General features: G+C 40.9%; 1 protein-coding gene across 4 annotated transcripts in view; it reads left to right on the plus strand.

The window, feature by feature from the left end:
* Positions 1–9,183: 9,183 nt before the first annotated feature.
* zgc:77784 (uncharacterized protein LOC402947 homolog) overlaps positions 9,184–18,900 on the plus strand; it is a 33,952-nt gene continuing 24,235 nt past the window's right edge. For 3 of the 4 annotated variants that reach the window (XM_035534422.1, XM_035534423.1, XM_035534424.1), the window contains exons 1-2: positions 9,184–9,747; positions 13,281–13,607. In XM_035534422.1, coding sequence (XP_035390315.1) covers positions 9,591–9,747; positions 13,281–13,607 — 484 coding nt within the window. In that variant the 5' untranslated portion in view covers positions 9,184–9,590. The remainder of the gene's footprint in view (positions 9,748–13,280; positions 13,608–18,900) is intronic. The other variant, XM_035534425.1, reaches the window with a different exon arrangement.

An 18,900-nucleotide genomic window follows, 5' to 3' on the forward strand; every position in this document is an offset into this window, starting at 1 on the left:
TATGTCCCGTTGTTGTATTAGTTTGTCAGTATGTTGTTATTGTATTAGTTTGTCAGTATGTCCTGTTGTTGTATTAGTTTGTCAGTATGTCCTGTTATTGTATTAGTCTATCAGTATATCCTGTTATTGTATTAGTTTGTCATTATGTCCTGTTATTGTATGAGTTTGTCACTATATTCTGTTATTGTATTAGTTTGTCAGTATGTCCTGTTGTTGTATTAGTTTGTCAGTAGGTTCTGTAATTGTATTGGTCTGTCAGTATGTTCTGTTATTGTATTAGTCTGTCAGTATGTTCTGTTATTGTATTAGTTTGTCAGTATGTTCTGCTATTGTATTAGTTTGTCAGTATGTTCTGTTATTGTATTTGTCAGTCAGTATGTTCTGTTAGTGTATTAGTTTGTCAGTATGTTGTTATTGTATTAGTCTGTCAGTATGTTGTTATTGTATTAGTCTGTCACTATACTCTGTTATTGTATTAGTTTGTCAGTATGTTCTGTTATTGTATTAGTTTGTCAGTATGTTGTTATTGTATTAGTCTGTCAGTATGTTGTTATTGTATTAGTCTGTCACTATACTCTGTTATTGTATTAGTTTGTCAGTATGTTCTGTTGTTGTATTAGTTTGTCACTATATTCTGTTATTGTATTAGTTTGTCAGTATGTTTTGTTATTGTATTAGTTTGTCAGTATGTTCTATTATTGTATTATTTTGTCAGTATCTTTTGTTATTGTATTAGTTTGACAGTATGTTCTGTTATTGTATTAGTTTGTCAGTATGTCCTGTTGTTGTATTAGTTTGTCAGTATGTCCTGTTGTTATATTAGTTTGTCAGTATGTTCTGTTATTGTATGAGTTTGTCAGTATGTTCTGTTATTGTATGAGTTTGTCAGTATGTTCTGTTATTGTATTAGTTTGTCAGTATGTCCTGTTGTTGTATTAGTTTGTCAGTATGTTCTGTTATTGTATTAGTTTGTCAGTATGTCCTGTTATTGTATTAGTTTGTCAGTATGTCCTGTTGTTGTATTAGTTTGTCAGTATATTCTGTTGTTGTATTAGTTTGTCGCTATGTTCTGTTATTGTATTAGTTTGTCAGTATGTTCTGTTATTGTATTAGTTTGTCAGTATGTCCTGTTGTTGTATTAGTTTGTCAGTGTGTTCTGTTATAGTATTAGTTTGTCAGTATATTCTGTTGTTGTATTAGTTTATCACTATATTCTGTTATTGTATTAGTTTGTCAGTATGTTCTGTTATTGTATTAGTTTGTCAGTATGTCCTGTTGTTGTATTAGTTTGTCAGTGTGTTCTGTTATAGTATTAGTTTGTCAGTATATTCTGTTGTTGTATTAGTTTGTCACTATATTCTGTTATTGTATTAGTTTGTCAGTATGTTCTGTTATTGTATTAGTTTGTCAGTATGTCCTGTTGTTGTATTAGTTTGTCAGTGTGTTCTGTTATAGTATTAGTTTGTCAGTATGTTCTGTTATTGTATTAGTTTGTCAGTATGTCCTGTTGTTGTATTATTTTGTCAGTGTGTTCTGTTATAGTATTAGTTTGTTAGTATGTTCTGTTATTGTATTAGTTTGTCAGTATGTTCTGTTATTGTATTAGTTTGTCAGTATGTACTGTTGTTGTATTAGTTTGTCAGTGTGTTCTGTTATAGTATTAGTTTGTCAGTATATTCTGTTGTTGTATTAGTTTGTCACTATATTCTGTTATTGTATTAGTTTGTCAGTATGTTCTGTTATTGTATTAGTTTGTCAGTATGTCCTGTTGTTGTATTAGTTTGTCAGTGTGTTCTGTTATAGTATTAGTTTGTCAGTATATTCTGTTGTTGTATTAGTTTGTCAGTATGTCCTGTTATTGTATTAGTTTGTCAGTATGTCCTGTTGTTGTATTAGTTTGTCACTATATTCTGTTGTTGTATTAGTTTGTCAGTATGTTCTGTTATTGTATTAGTTTGTCAGTATGTCTTGTTGTTGTATTAGTTTGTCAGTGTGTTCTGTTATAGTATTAGTTTGTCAGTATATTCTGTTGTTGTATTAGTTTGTCAGTATGTTCTGTTATTGTATTAGTTTGTCAGTATATTCTGTTGTTGTATTAGTTTGTCACTATATTCTGTTATTGTATTAGTTTGTCAGTATGTTCTGTTATTGTATTAGTTTGTCAGTATGTCCTGTTGTTGTATTAGTTTGTCAGTATGTCCTGTTGTTGTATTAGTTTGTCAGTGTGTTCTGTTATAGTATTAGTTTGTCAGTATGTTCTGTTATTGTATTAGTTTGTCAGTATGTCCTGTTGTTGTATTAGTTTGTCAGTGTGTTCTGTTATAGTATTAGTTTGTCAGTATGTTCTGTTATTGTATTAGTTTGTCAGTATGTTCTCTTATTGTATTAGTTTGTGAGTATGTCCTGTTGTTGTATTAGTTTGTCAGTGTGTTCTGTTATAGTATTAGTTTGTCACTATATTCTGTTATTGTATTAGTTTGTCAGTATGTTCTGTTATTGTATTAGTTTGTCAGTATGTCCTGTTGTTGTATTAGTTTGTCAGTGTGTTCTGTTATAGTATTAGTTTGTCAGTATATTCTGTTGTTGTATTAGTTTGTCACTATATTCTGTTATTGTATTAGTTTGTCAGTATGTTCTGTTATTGTATTAGTTTGTCAGTATGTCCTGTTGTTGTATTAGTTTGTCAGTGTGTTCTGTTATAGTATTAGTTTGTCAGTATATTCTGTTGTTGTATTAGTTTGTCACTATATTCTGTTATTGTATTAGTTTGTCAGTATGTCCTGTTATTGTATTAGTTTGTCAGTATGTCCTGTTGTTGTATTAGTTTGTCAGTATGTTCTGTTGTTGTATTAGTTTGTCAGTATGTCCTGTTGTTGTATTAGTTTGTCACTACATTCTGTTGTTGTATTAGTTTGTCAGTATGTCCTGTTGTTGTATTAGTTTGTCACTATATTCTGTTATTGTATTAGTTTGTCAGTATGTTCTGTTATTGTATTAGTTTGTCACTATATTCTGTTGTTGTATTAGTTTGTCAGTATGTCCTGTTATTGTATTAGTTTGTCAGTATGTCCTGTTGTTGTATTAGTTTGTCAGTATGTCCTGTTGTTGTATTAGTTTGTCAGTATGTTCTGTTGTTGTATTAGTTTGTCAGTATGTCCTGTTGTTGTATTAGTTTGTCACTATATTCTGTTATTGTATTAGTTTGTCAGTATGTTCTGTTATTGTATTAGTTTGTCACTATATTCTGTTGTTGTATTAGTTTGTCAGTATGTCCTGTTATTGTATTAGTTTGTCAGTATGTCCTGTTGTTGTATTAGTTTGTCAGTATGTCCTGTTGTTGTATTAGTTTGTCACTACATTCTGTTGTTGTATTAGTTTGTCAGTATATTCTGTTGTTGTATTAGTTTGTCAGTATGTCCTGTTATTGTATTAGTTTGTCAGTATGTCCTGTTGTTGTATTAGTTTGTCAGTATGTTCTGTTATAGTATTAGTTTGTCACTACATTCTGTTGTTGTATTAATTTGTCAGTATATTCTGTTGTTGTATTAGTTTGTCACTATATTGTTATTGTATTAGTTTGTCACTATATTCTGTTGTTGTATTAGTTTGTCAGTATGTCCTGTTATTGTATTAGTTTGTCAGTATGTCCTGTTGTTGTATTAGTTTGTCAGTATGTTCTGTTGTTGTATTAGTTTGTCAGTATGTCCTGTTGTTGTATTAGTTTGTCAGTATATTCTGTTGTTGTATTAGTTTGTCGCTACATTCTGTTGTTGTATTAGTTTGTCAGTATGTTCTGTTGTTGTATTAGTTTGTCACTACATTCTGTTGTTGTATTAATTTGTCAGTATATTCTGTTGTTGTATTAGTTTGTCGCTACATTCTGTTGTTGTATTAGTTTGTCAGTATGTCCTGTTGTTGTATTAATTTGTCAGTATATTCTGTTGTTGTATTAGTTTGTCAGTATATTCTGTTGTTGTATTAGTTTGTCGCTACATTCTGTTGTTGTATTAGTTTGTCAGTGTGTCCTGTTGTTGTATTAGTTTGTTATTACACTCCCCACTTTTACCCTACAGGTCTGAGTCCTGCTTTTAGTCCCTCTGGTTTAGTGCCATGGGCACAAAGGACACTGCTGCCAAATTTTTTCCTTCTTTCTTCACACATTGGACCTATGAATCTCATCTGATGCCTGAAGGCCTATGCCAACATGTGCTCAGTCACTCTCTAAAACACCACTGTGCAAAGGCAACGTTTGTGACAGCTGACTGGTTCAGATGTTGAAAGGGACACTTTCCTAAGAATAAAGCTCTTTTCGATTAGACAAATTACATGTTCCACACAATTTGTAAAGAAAAATCCATAAATAAGTTGTTGGTTTATTACTTCTTCTGCCTGAAGGCTCAAAGGGACATTCGAAAGATGCTGCCTAACAAAGCTGTACCTCAGCTGTGAGAATGCGCCTCATCATGGGGACAAAGGCCTCTATTGTTGCAGGGATCCACTCTGCCTTCACCCTCTTTCTGTTTAAGATGGTCAGATGTTCAGTCGTCTGCCAGATGGTGTGAAGTGTCAGTTTTAGAGTCACAGTAACCTAAGACCTGAATTAGACGATGTTTTAACGCATCAAGGTCTATATTACTTGTTAATAAGTCATTCACTTAAATGTGTATTTATTCAATGTTAAAGTATAAAATGTGTCCAGTATAAAAATAATAATTTAGTGGATGTTCAATGTCCCCTGGGAATGTCAGTTAATCATTTTTTATGGCCGGGCTGCTTCTCCACCGCCGTATAAAACACTTGAGAGACAGAGAGAGAGAGAGACAAGAAGTGAAAGAGGGAGAGAGATTACAGCAAACCAAAGCCATCTCAAGTTCTGCTACATTTTTAAATAAATCATTTGGAGGACTGTAACACCTCGGCCTTCTTTGCAACACACCGCCAAAGAGTTCCTGCCCTTTAAACAGACCTGGCCTGACTCCGAACATCAGCCCTTTTGAATGAATAGGATTGCCTACTCCTTCAGAAGAATCCATTTAAAAGAAGAGGAGGGCAGGTATTTCCACAGAGAGAGAGATGTTTCTCTGTCTCATTAAAGCTCTTCTGCAGCTGAATGCTTATGCCAACCTGGCAAGCACAAATCTCATCCTCTCGCGTGTCACCTTCAGACGCTTCTCTCCTCTCGGGACGGCATCCTTTGATTTGGAGGATGCGAGTGGCTTCAGCGGTGAGTTCCAGGCAGCATTTCCCGTCTGAGCTAGTCATTCAGCCGTTAAAGGATATCATATGGCACATAAGGCATGTGGAGAAAAACTCTGTATCTTATGATTATTCTCATAAATTGCATATACAAAAATGGACTGGTGTATACATTTAATTTGAAAAGAAAATGGTTAAACAGCATATAATTTGATATGTTATATTTTACTGCATATTATAGACATTTCCACTCATCATTGTTTTCACAAGATGCCTAGTAAGAGATGGAATTATTATTACTTTTGAATGACGTGGTGTTAGTTGTGGAGCAGAAGTGTATGAACTAAATCTTTGCACTGCCTAACAGTGACATGTTTAGGACAGGGACGAGTGTTTGAAACCAGGAACTATTACAGCTTAATAGCCAATTTGCTAAGACTCAGACCATCGCAAGCCAGAAAGAAGCCATTATGTAACCATAACAGCACTAGAACCATTGTCGGAGAGGCCTGGTGCATGCGGGGAAATATATCTGGCCTCATTTGTAAAGAGCAGGACCGCAGAGACCTGGGAGAGATTTATCCACTCATCCAACCACGCGGCCCTTTCTGTCAGTGGACCTCTGACTGAAGTCTGGCACTGGGTCACTCACACAGGAACAGGCAGACACAACAGGTGGTGTGTGAATCATCTGCATCTATGCTAAATGCATGGGCTGACTGGCCGGCCCTTTTTGTCCACAGAGAAGCTACAGCCTTTTTTGGCAGTGTGTCAACACAACGGAGCCTGTAAGTAATTAAAGACACAGGTGTTGTTGTTTTGGTTTCACTGGCCTTGAAACAATGAGTGAAGTTCAAGAGCATAACAGAGGAGGGCAGGAGAAGGTCTGCATTATTTCTGAGAGGGTTGCACATGGACTAGAGGAACCACGGCACTGGCTCTTTTCATACATCACTTCCACATTCTAGGGATGAAATAAATGATCGTAACTCAGAAATAAAAGTGCCAATATCAGGTAGATCGAGAGTAGTTTGAGAAAGAATGTACAGAGTAAAAAGAAAAAAGGGGGTCCAGACCCTCCAGTGTGATACATCCTCTCCATAGGCTTTGTGCCAGACTGGAGGAGGTCTGTGTAGCATGTCTGTGTAGCAGGTCTGTGCTGAGGGTCTGTGCTGAAGGTCTGTGTGTCAGGTCTGTGCTGCAGGTCTGCACTACTGCAGCATTCTGACTGCCATAACCAAGCTACACTTCCAGTCCACTTCTGGAGACATCTACATGGCAACCACAAATCATTCCTTACATTTTACAGCTTCAATTTTGTCATTTTCTCATACATTAGACTTTCAGCCTTCCAAATGTAACCAGCTACAATACTGATTGATGTCATGACCCTGCATTATTAGATAGCTTTCACGGAGGAATTTCACTTGCCATTAATATCCAGAGATAAACGTGTAAGAATATTTTCTGTACTGTCCACCCTTTTGATACTGTTGTACATCTGCCTCATTTACAGTTGCTGGTAATGTTGATATTCTGCTATATCCACTAGATGGCAGTGGTGTATTGATGCATATATAGATGCAAAACTGTCTTTATGGAAATTCTGGGATTAGGCTGGGTTGAACCAATCTCCCACACTAAATAATGTAGATGTAGATATGTATTTGTGTTTTGTCAGTAACGTGGTTTTCAATATAAAGAAGACATGTTTTGCATCAACATTGACACCAAATTAGAACGGTTTCCCTTATAGTTGAACTCACTGGAGGCCTAACCCAGGAGCGGGTTTGGTTATCATGCGCAGTGTGGTGTGGCCATGACTGCATGTAATGGTCAAACGGTGTGTTCCTATTGAACTACCAAGCAGGCACGTCTGTCTCTCCCCATAAACATCCCGACATCACACAATTTACGCTAGGGACAGACGCCCCCACTTCTGTCCTGCCACAGAGCTATTATTGTTCTTGTGCCAAGCAATAACAAATTGCTGTGAGGCTTTTGTCTTCTTTTAGTGTGTGTGTGGCTCGGGGAGCCTTGGCGCGTCTGGCCAGCAATTCCTTTTGTTCCTTTAAATGTGAGTCTTGCCCTAGAGTGACCCGCAATATGTGGCTTAGGGACCCACCCACACACTGTATACCCCTCTCCCACACTAGAGGCCCCACCCTCCTAAAAGTCTACAACAAACCTGAAAAGGTGTTCTTATGGAACGCAACACCAGATCCACTACAAATGGCCAGAAAACTTCAGTATAAACCGAGCCAGAAGACGCAGGCCTGACGTGACCCTGATCCTGTTTTTTGCTTCTCCAGAAGTGGTCGTTTAACGGTCCTCCAGATTTCGCACTTCAGAACAAAGCATTCCTCCCACAGGTCCACTCCTGTTTGGAAGCATCAGGTGGTACTCTTACAGTGTTCCAACGTTTGCCACTGTCATCTGTTGATTTCTGAGAGATGACTCATTGTTTAGTGAGGGTACAGAGAGCTGCTAGTAAAGCGATGAGAGGGACTGATATACTTCTGTCAGAGCTGTTGGCCTAGAACTGTGGTCTATTTCTCGTGTTTACTCAAACTCTTTCTTTTAAAAAACAAATCAGCAGTACTGACTAAGAGATCACACTTGCAACATAATTCCCTACAAAATGCTGTTCTCCCTCAAATATTGTGTTGGTGACAAAGAAAACCCCTAAGTTTCCATGTCCAGTGAAATGATCAGATAGTTCTCCTAAACCAAATAAGTGAAACTGAGTCTGAATACACACATTGATTCTAGGTCCTGAATGAATGTGCTAATGTATTTATGTCACCTTGTAATCAAGTTTAGTCCAACAACTGATACGAAATAATATCCTACGTAGGCTAGATAAGCGAGTGAAAATGAAAGGCGTTCAAAAACCTTTAAGCACTTATTTTCGTAGGACAGAACCACTCCCATTACGGAGCTGCTTCAGCCATGCAAACGTCAGATATACGCGACAGGATTCCGCCTCATTAGGCCGCGTTTGTGATTAGAGAATGACAAGTTGGTTATGTGGAATGGACATTTTTAGCTGCTGCAGCCAGAGGGTGTGTGCTGCTGCCACGATCCATCACGAAGTTGCGCGTAGACCAGGCTGATAGCGGGCTTCCGACGTCAAAGCATAGCTGTCAGGGAATGACTGGGAGCATTCAGCGTGGATGCAAACTGGGCTCTGCAATTAGACGCACAAAGCATACCTAATTAAAGCTTGGCAGAAGCAAACAAACAAAACTCGGATCTGCCCTTCTGTGAATTCTGTAATTCTAGCCAAAGTTCCCCTTTCCCGCGCCGTGCACTATTTCGCAGCGTGGTCTTTCATTTGAAGCGAAGTTCAATTAAAACTGCCGCGCGCCTGACACGCGCTCCGTGGCCTTTTCTCTCGGGCGTACAAGCGTATCTGTCCAATTTTGTCTTACAGCGGTTGGAACGGGAAGTTTGTTTCACACGAAGACCTCAATTATGTTGACCTCTCTCAGAAGACACAAAGTCATTGCGGTGGGGATAAGGGGCTGCAGCAGCAAGCGAGGGAGAAATAGTGGCGTGCAAGGCTCACCTGGGAGGTCGCGCACCCCCGGGGAGAAACGCGCAGATCTCGGCGAGCTGCAATTGAATGGCGCGTGTATGGACGCTGCTCTCCTCGACATCTCTCCGCATTAAGCGCTTGGGATAAAATACGCGGTGGCGTCTGAAAACAATATGGTAACTCATCCTCAAAGTATATGCCCAACGCCAATAACAGACCGCAGAAACGCTGGGTATGTTTGAATATACTATATGAGTGATAGTCCTGAGCAGCAGCAACAGCCCTGGGACTATCCACGAGTACATTTGTCAAGAGATCGCGCGTCAAATACTTTAAATTATGTAATGGGTCTTAAGAATAAGTGAAGAGTATTTGATGGTTGCCTGTGTACGTTTATTAGGATGGCAGTTGTAACGCCCACCCGAGTACTGTCACTTTAAGGTTTGTTTTGCGCCGCGCGAAGTGTCAGGTTTTGCAGACTAGCTCGAGCGCTGCATGTCTAATCGCAGAGTGGGGCGCGTGGAGACGATGCTGGACAGTGCGAGTAGAGAAGATACCTCGCCAACGCGTGGATCCAGTGGGTAGCAAAGTCTCCGTCATAGCGAAACCAGGGCGTGTGAGGTCAAATGGACACAAAGTCCACCAAGACACGCGGTTCGTCATCCTCCCAGATCCTGACCTCACGTTGCGCGTGTTCGCGGCGGAGCGATTAGTCATACAGCTGGTTTGGAAGTGGCTTAATCTCGTGCGACATGGCTATCGGAAGAGTGAAAGAGAGCTGCGGCGGGTGTGAGCTGTTTAACTGCATGAAATGTTCGAGCACACGTCTTCGTAACTACGCGCGTTTTTGTTTATGCTGCCGGCGACTTTTCGCCTGCTTTTTCTGAACATAGCGCTCAATCACAGCAGCGCCACAAACCTGCCAGGAGCGCGCGGGATACGAGCGACAATGCCGCTGCAGCCCGGACAAACCTTACTGTTGTTGCTCGCGCAGACCTGCCTGTCTGCAGGTAAGTTTAAAAAAGTCACGGAACAAAGTTCATTTTGATTGCGCATTTGACACAAAACAGGCTGCTCACAAATGTTTGTTTTTTTTACTGATACGGTGAAAGCACATCTGACCAATAGAAAGTAACGGCATTTGTTATCTTTGGTTATCGCATTCCTACCCATTTCTACATGGATAACCACTACTGGCCAGTACAGAAACGTGTTCATTACAGTGCACCTAACGATTAATACTTGAGTAATAATGTATTGATTATGATCGACTAATATATATTGATATTATTTATACTGCTCTGAAATTATTGTAATCGTTAATCCTTTATGCTACAGTAATAATATGTGGAGTCTACTGAAAGTGGTAACAAATTCCGCGTATTCCTGAGCCGTGGAGAAAAGCAGGCCTCCAGACGCACGTGAAGTGTCTGTGCCCCGTGGTTTCACTTGTTGCAGTCTCGCGTAACGGCGGAACGGTCTAGAAGCAGAACAGGAGCAGACCTTGCCAAACGCTTCACGCACAAGCCGAAGGAAAAGCCAGAAAGCGTCGAAGCATGCAGTTATGGATATGAAAATCGTTAGGTTTTCTTCCATCATTTCCAATACCTGAAAAAATAGATTTTGTACGCGACACAAAAACTTTTTAACCGCCTTTTAAAGGGTTTGAAAACAGCTGCCTGACCCAGATATTTCCCGTGATAAGCCACGATGTGCTCAATATTAGTGTGGTCTTAGCAGCTTGGACTGGAAAGAGGAGCACGCGAGTACAGTATCATCAGTCTGGTGCATCACGCGCGTCCCCTGCCGCGCCCGACTTAATGGCCTGGTGCATTAGTGGAGACAGAACCTGCTGCATACCGCGCGGTTTAGACACAAACCTGATGCCTCTGGACCTCCAAGCCCGTAATTTGTTAATGGAGCGAAAGGACTGTAAATATAGAACATCGCGAGGGCTATTGTGCAGGTTTGCACGGTTCTGTGCCAGTTACGCATATAAATACAATCTCAGTGAAACACGTACGTGTCGATTCTGTAGGTGGTGTGAAACATTTGTTGAGAAATTGCACTTTTCGACGGGCGTAAGTCAGACGTAACGGGTACTTCATGGTCCAGTTGCTTAGAGATAGGCATACCACACTAAGAAAGCCGTGACAGCACAAATTGTTGTGTTTTTTCTTTTCGTTTTTACGCGATGGATTGCCTACACTTTGTGTCTTTAGTATTTTTCAGATGTCACAAAAGTTGTTTTGCCTCAAGTTATTTGTTTTATTGTTGTTTACTTCAAATAGCCTTTTATTTTTCAGAACAGAATTTCTCTTTGTGTCATTCTGAGTGTGAGGGTAGTCTGAGGGTCAAAGCACCACTGTTCTTTAACAGAGCGCGCAGGATCGTGGCATTTAAAACGCCATTACATAGACACCCAGCAGAGGCAGACCAGTAGCAGAGGGCTTGTACATCTGTGCAGAGTGTGTTCCACTGGTTCTGTAGTCATTGCCAAGACACATACATTCATGACCTTTCCTATAAAGGGCTGGTCTCTTCTGTGGGGGTTGATTAATCGAGTGCCACGCTTATCCCTGCACATTCCTATGCATTCCTATGCACATCCCCCCCCCCCCAGAAACATATGTCAAAGGCAAACATCTGAGGAGTGTTAAAGATCCCAGGACCATGCTTAATGTTTATTCATATTCATTGTTAGCAGCTACACACTGCACAGAAGTGCTCGAACCGGTTTTCTCCGGCCAACACTTGTCCTGTGCTCTGTCAGAACTGTGTGAAAGACTCTCTTGGTCTGAAGATTGGTCTCTGTGTTTTCATTGCTATACTTACTGTTACCAATACTGAATTACTTTTGTTCTGGTTTGAAGAAGTTTGAAATGTTTTGTATTTTCAAATGGCTGAATCAGAACCTTCACGGCAAAAACTCAGTATGGTATTAGGAGCCACCGTGTTTAATTAACTCATAATTCATTTGCAATCAGCATGACTTATGTAAACCCGGCACGCGCTGAAGTAACACTAGAGGTTGGGCCGTGTTCCATAAGGAGAGAAGCAGTATCAAACACACCATGCTTTCTGTTTTCTATAGCAGTACTCTTATGTATGTGAGCTCTGGCCGCCAGAATATGAGCTCATCCCAGAGACCCACACTGAGAATTCTCCCGTGGTGCATTCTCAGGGTGTGAACTAGCACTTTTATGCACAGAAAAGCAACAACAAATAGCGTTGATTTAAAGTCAGCAGTGTTTATATATGTCCTGTGGGATGCATATCAATAGAGTAGAGGTTAAATCAACACTTTAGAGTTTAAATCAACACTGTTTTTTCGTTCAATATTATGTCTATTCTGTGTACTCACACATAAAGTGGGTACCTCTGATGTTCAAATTCGTAAAAATCAAACCAATCATTTTTGAGGAAGGGACTGTAGCTCATCCTGTCTCCATGACATTATTAATGACTGTCTAATAGCAGTATTCTTATGTATGTGAGCTACGCGTGAGTGGAGCTTGTCAGTTAATGTTGCAAGTCTTCATTTACCAGCAAGGTAATATATCTCCAGTGGGATATTTTCTCTCTCCTAACTTTAGAGTGATATGACAATTTTTTTATATAGTGGTGACAAATTTTACTTAGATATTAGCAAACGTATATCCAAATTGTAATAAAAGCATACAATGTCTTAGATATTGATGTCCTAACGAAACAGTCTGTGTGAAGAAAACAGGTAACCATTAGCTTTTTCCTGACCCATTTTCTATGCCATTATCTTTAGCTCAGCGATGCCATAGCAACGGTCGAAACGGAATGGTCCATATGCGCGCACATTTCCTGGAGTATATGACTATGAGATGTCAGAGGCTTTCTGCTTGTGTTGCAGGCATTCTCATTTATGTCATCTCTTAAGGAAAGGCCCACAGCCATGCCCTAACTGCCACACGGCAGATGAATAGCAGGTGAACTCCAGAAAGTCCTGGAGTTCAAAGCCAGACCTCACAATGGCAGGCTCTTATCTCCGTCTATAGAATCCTGCTCTAATGGGTCCCGAGAGGGGGGAGCATGGGAGCGTGACCGGTTTGGTGAGCCGCGTTCCCTAGCAGAGGCTGCGCCAAAGCCTGGGCCCAGTGTCACTTTCCATTAACTTCCTCCTGCTCCCGTCTGACCCGCCGCACTCTGGGAAAGCTGAACAGACGCTGAGTCACCAGCTTCTATGCCTCTCTTCCCAGTGCTGGCCATTAGACGTCCACTCCAGGGCTGTTTCCCCAGTCACGTCACTCCAGACTGTTCTCTTACTTTTTAATTTCAGCACAAGGGCCTGTGTGAAATCTGCATAAAGTGACCGTGGAGAGACAAATATATACACCCACAGCACGCCATCCATGTTTCATCTAATTGTTACCTATCAGGCAGTCTGAAAGTTAAAAGCTTTTCGGACCACTTGTCTTACACGTGTGTGTACATCATTGGTGACTTTGGAGTGCAGAATAAGTGCAGAATAACAACCAGAGGTTGAACGGTCTGGGCCGATATCCCACAGGGTCGCGCCCCCGTCTGGAGGACAGCCCGCCGTGGATCGTGGAGCACCCATCCGACTTGATCGTGTCTAAGGGCGAGCCGGCCACACTGAACTGCAGGGCAGAAGGGCGACCCGTGCCCGCTGTGGAGTGGTACAAGGACGGCGAGCACGTGGAGACTGACCGCGACGATCCGCGCTCGCACCGGATGCTGCTGCCCAGCGGCGCACTCTTCTTCCTGCGCATCGTCCACGGCCGCCGCACCAAGCCGGACGAGGGCGTCTACACGTGTGTGGCCAGGAACTACCTGGGAGAGGCGGTTAGCCGCAACGCCTCGCTGCAAGTCGCCAGTAAGTTCCCTTTCTAATGCTGATCTACAGCCAGGAATCTTTTGCTGGATGCGTCTTGCGAGTTGCCTTAAGAGAATTTGAATTGAGTGGATTTTAAACTTTGGCACATAAATAACAATCGAAAGAGCAAAGCATCAGCAGCAAGCAGAAACTGATAAGAGCAAACTCAACAGTGACAAAAATGACAAACGTGCTAAAGAAAAAGAGCAGTACTAGAGGTCAAAGAGAAAAAGCACATATACGAGTAAAAAAAAAACAGTGGGGTTCATTTTCGGCTGGGAGCAGACCTTCGAACCCTTGAGTCATAACCAGATTTTTAAAAAATCTTTTGGTTTCTTCATCACTTTGATGAAAGCATTTCAAAGCAGTGTACTATTTTGGAAAAGTCTTAATCGTTCTGAAGTATGTGGCATAGAGATGCAGAGGATGTTTGAGAGGGCCTTCATTAAATTGGCAAAAAGAGCCTTCTAATACCTATGTGTCATGCCACGTCACAGTGCCGCGCTGTGCTTGTTTGACTCAGACACTTATTCTGGATCCCAGGCTGAGACTCGGCTTGTCTCCGCTGGAGCTACAATGCCGATTAACAAGCTTGTAGATCAGGAAAAGACTGTAAGAAATTAGACTGGCAAAATGTCCTCATTAAAAACACACAACACAGCACTATAGTTTCAGGCTGTCCTCTGCCTGACTGGGCGCCCCTCCCCTCCACTGAGTCAGCGGGATCGCTCATGGCTGCCGGACCTCATTAGGGAGACGCGGTGGAGTGATGTCACACGCTGCCGTATAAAAGGATGGCGTGGTACTGCTGTTGGCTCACAGGTTTAAGGTCACAAACTGTTCTGTCACAGCTGCTAAACGTTCCAAAAACAGTGTCCTTGTCAGCATATCAGTAGTGATGCTTATGAAAGGAAAACTTATTTATGGAAAACTAACTTTGCATGCAAAGGTCATTATGCTCTTAGTTCAATCAATACCCGCTCATGTGAACGTCTAGAAGGGGCAGACAGATTCGTTTTAGGGAGCTTTGGAGAGTCATATAAGATTACGTCTACTGCACTTCAGGAACTGAAACGATACTCCATGAAACCGTAAGAACGTGGTCATCTTGTTGCCCAGATCCGTCTTCATGGTTACTGCTATTTATTTCAGGGAATTATTTTACACCCGAGTGTTGAAGTGAGGACAGCGATGCCATAATTGTGTCGATTTCAGAAATCAGTAGTTGGATCAAGAACAGGTCAAGATACATCACTTCAGAGAATGAATAACATCACTGTTTATTTGGGCATAAAGTCCACTAAATGTATCTGTGTGACTGTGCACAGATCCTAAGCTAAGTGCACATATCCTTAAAAAATGCATAATGTATCTATTGATCCAGACCTGAAAAAGAAATTAATTATTTATATTCAACACTTACAGGAAAATTAAATTGTAGGTGGGGTCATGTTTAACCATCACAATGTATAGACTGTGCATACCTGCCACTTGATGGGCAATATACTCTATATTCAGTAGCCCCTGCGCTGCACAAAATTGAGTGTTTGTCCTTGTGGATGATGAAATTGTGAGAGTGAGCTGGTACATGGCGGACCTCTGCTGCCTGCCTCCTTGCTGGGAACCGTGACTCACGTGCTAATACGGACGGGACAGGGGTCAGGGGACCTGCATCTTGGGGGGAGCAGCTGTGTGAAAGCAGGGGATCGTAGGTTTTGGGATTGCCACCTGTACCCCCGTGTTCCTCACACACCCACCTTTTCAAAATGCGTTTACCTCATCTTAGATTGCAGCAGAAGGAAGATTGAGACAGATAGAAAATATGCTGCCTTTCAGGGAAACATGAAACCTTTGGGGGTTGGCAGGTGAATCTCTGGGGGGTTAGTAGGTAAAACTGGGGGATTAGGAGGTGATACGTGAAACTCGGGGTGGGGGGGAGGGTTGGTGGGTGAAACTCTGAGGGTTTGGTGAAACTGGGAGATTGATAGGTGAATCTCTGGGGGGTTGATAGTTGAAACTTGGTGGTTGGTGATTGAAACTCTGGGAGTTGATAGGTGAGCAGTATTAGGAATGATAACCCTTCACACTTTCCACAGAGTCTTAAGCTTCAGGAAAACAATGCAGTGCTGTCAATCCAACAAAAAAAACTAAATTATTTTTGGCTTGTAATAGCTCAGATAAATATCTAACAAAAATGTATCCAGTGATTACGTACATGACTAAATTACCTAAACATACACTATGTTCTACACATATACTATGTCTGAATCAGTATTCAGTCAGTATTCCACAGAACACAACACACGAAGAAAGTCACACAAGAATATTATGTAATTAAATTATACTTTAAATCATTATATCTAAAAATGTCCCTTCAGTTGATGTGATTAGATTGACTGATTGTAGTGAGCACAAAAAATCTTCAACATTTTTTGAGTTTAGTGGACCTGAAATGAGAGCAGATTTCAGGAAACATGGGAACAACGTGATAGTTCCTTCAGGGCTTTGTGTGCAGTTGAATGGCAGTCAGAGAATGTAGTTTGACTCCAATCTTTGCTGTTTTTTCACTGTTAAAGCATTAAACTGCAAGACTATGCAAGACACATCTCCCACTGAAGCATGTGTAGATGAAACTGAAGGCTCCTTTAACAACAGAAGGGAGACCTTGGTCAGTCGATTCTCTCTTCTGTCCTGGTGTATGTAGTCTTCACAGTAGAAAGCTTCTTTGAAAGACACTAAAATGTGCAAAACCACAAGATCAAGGACAGACAGCATGTTTGCTGAACTCACAGCACAGCCATACTGTCAAGATATTTAATAACTCTGATGCCATGCTAATTCGTTTATATTAGAGATTGCACTATACCAGTACTGTACTTGTCTGATACAGAAATCTTGCATTTGAATATTGCCCAATATGATACCGATCCAATATTGTTTTCATTAAAAACCACTGTCGAGCTGTGGTTCATCTGTTTGAGTAAAACCTAGAGTGTTGGGGATTTTTTGTGTAGTCTGTATTATATATGCTCTATTTATCAGATATCATGCATGGATATGACAGGTAAATCTAAATAAAATTAATAAAACCAGCTAATCTTTGTTTACACCAGGTACTAAGTGAACAGACAAAGAGAGGCTACCTGTACTACAAGTGTGTCTTAACTGACCTCAGTTATGGTTACCAGATGCACCACCCAAAAGAAGTCTAGTTAGAAAAGTGGGGTTAGCTGAATTTAGCTTATTCTCCAGCTTCTTAATCACATTTTCCAATCCACCTTCAGATCTAGCAGGCTAATGGAAAACAGCAGGTTTTTCACTCATGTGCTTTGAATATATTAAAGCCATAGAATAATGTTAATGAGCTTCATGAGTTTAGAGGAGGAGAGTGCTCCTTCTTTCTCCTCTTCTCTTTGGCTCGAGTTCTGTTTCTAAGACCCTTTCTCCTTTCCCTGACCCTACACGTCCTTTACTTCACACTTCACACAGTTGGTCTCGGATCTGTAGTGGTGAGCAGTGCTAAGACACGATTTTGTCTTGTTTAAACGCTCCACTAGAAGGCAGAAAGGTAACCTGTTCCCCCACACTGGGTATCAGAATTACATGATAGCAATGCAAGTCATCACATGTGCCAGTGTATGGATATTTGCATTTGAATATAATAAATTTAATCATTAAAATGTAGAAAATTTGTGTGTATAAACATTGCTCAAACTAACCTGTCTGTTATCACATGACCTGCTTAAAGTAACCTGTCTGTTATTACATGACCTGCTCAAACTATACTATGTCATATCACTAGCCTGCTCAAACTATATGATATGATATCATATATGACTAACCTGGCCGTTATCGTGTGACCTGCAGTGCACAGAGCATGGCCGTGCTGTTTTCGGCCTGGATTTGGGATGGTATTAGATTGGCTTCCTTTAAAATATTTCTCCTGATAATGGCCCAGTATTTTTTGCTGATATCGACCCAGTTCAGATACGTGGTATCGTATTGGTACATCCCTAGTTTATATTCAGTGGACCAGTGCATCAGTCCTCAGGGGTGATAGGATGCGCTCCTGCCATACACCTGCATTTAAAGCAAGTTTGTGTCATATAAAAGGACTTTTATTTGATGCGGTCGATTACAAAGAAATTCCTTACTAGAAATATTTTGCCCATTTACAGATTTAACAAGCAAAATAAAATTCCCTGGAAAACAATCTGTGTGTATCTGCCTGTTGTATTTAGATGTCTAGTAACAGTATCTGATAGCAACATCTAATAAAGACTTGCACTCTCTGCTTTTGTTTGGCTTTGTAAGCAAAGTGGAAACAGTCAGTGCATCCACTCTGTCAAGAGAACATTTTCCCTGGTATTTCTCTATGCATTTACTTAGTAGCGACAATTAGGCAATGGATGTAAAGACATTTATGCCATTTGCCCCCATATTAATTTTTAGTACAGGGTTAGCAATGGTTCCTATTCAGGAGAGAGGACATTTCTTAAGGATTCTGGCTTTTGGACTGCGCATAAGCATGGAGAGGTCCAGGCATTCTCCCCGAGAGCAGCTTTTTTAAGCAGCCCAGTGGAGGTCAGCGGACTGCCGAGAGCACCTGTCCTCTCCTACGGCTGTCACGCTGTCTGGTTACCCTTAGGCCCCATGGTCGAGTTTCCTCTGTCCCCAGTCTTGCACACTTATATGATCCCCGAGGTGTTTATTAAGGGCATGAATGTACAACGCATCTCCCTGCAGGAAGGCTTGTTTTCACACGATAAGACTCTAATCTTTCCAGTAAGTTATTGTTTGGATACACTTTTATTGTCTTTGTAGGTATTATAAGGCTGAATGATGTCAGGTCTATCGATCAGATACCCCTCACGTAAATGGGTCATGAGCTCGTTTGGAGTTTCTGTCGCATCCTTTTACTTTGCAGAGATGAAAAGATTCACCACAATTTATTACAATATGCTTCGTTTTTCATTAGTCTTTCTTTCTTTCTTTCTTTCTTGGAAAGGACGTGACATTGAGGTTTGCTCAAATCTCGCTCTTTCTGTAATACATGAAGTCATGCAACACCAGGCCTCATTATATTAAAGCACGCATCTTCCTCCCAGGAGCACGTCTGTTAAAGGCCGGACTCCCCATCCTTCAGTTCCACTGATGTCTGGATGTGCTTTTCCACCCTTGGGAAAAACACAGGTGTTATGGCCCCAAGCTCTGTAATTCTCCACCTAAAATCTGAATTTACAGCCGTCAGAAGACTTCAGAAACACTTCAAAAGACATCTCACAATGCACTT

The sequence above is a fragment of the Electrophorus electricus genome, chromosome 15 (genome assembly GCF_013358815.1).
Source record: "Electrophorus electricus isolate fEleEle1 chromosome 15, fEleEle1.pri, whole genome shotgun sequence".
Taxonomy (NCBI): domain Eukaryota; kingdom Metazoa; phylum Chordata; class Actinopteri; order Gymnotiformes; family Gymnotidae; genus Electrophorus; species Electrophorus electricus.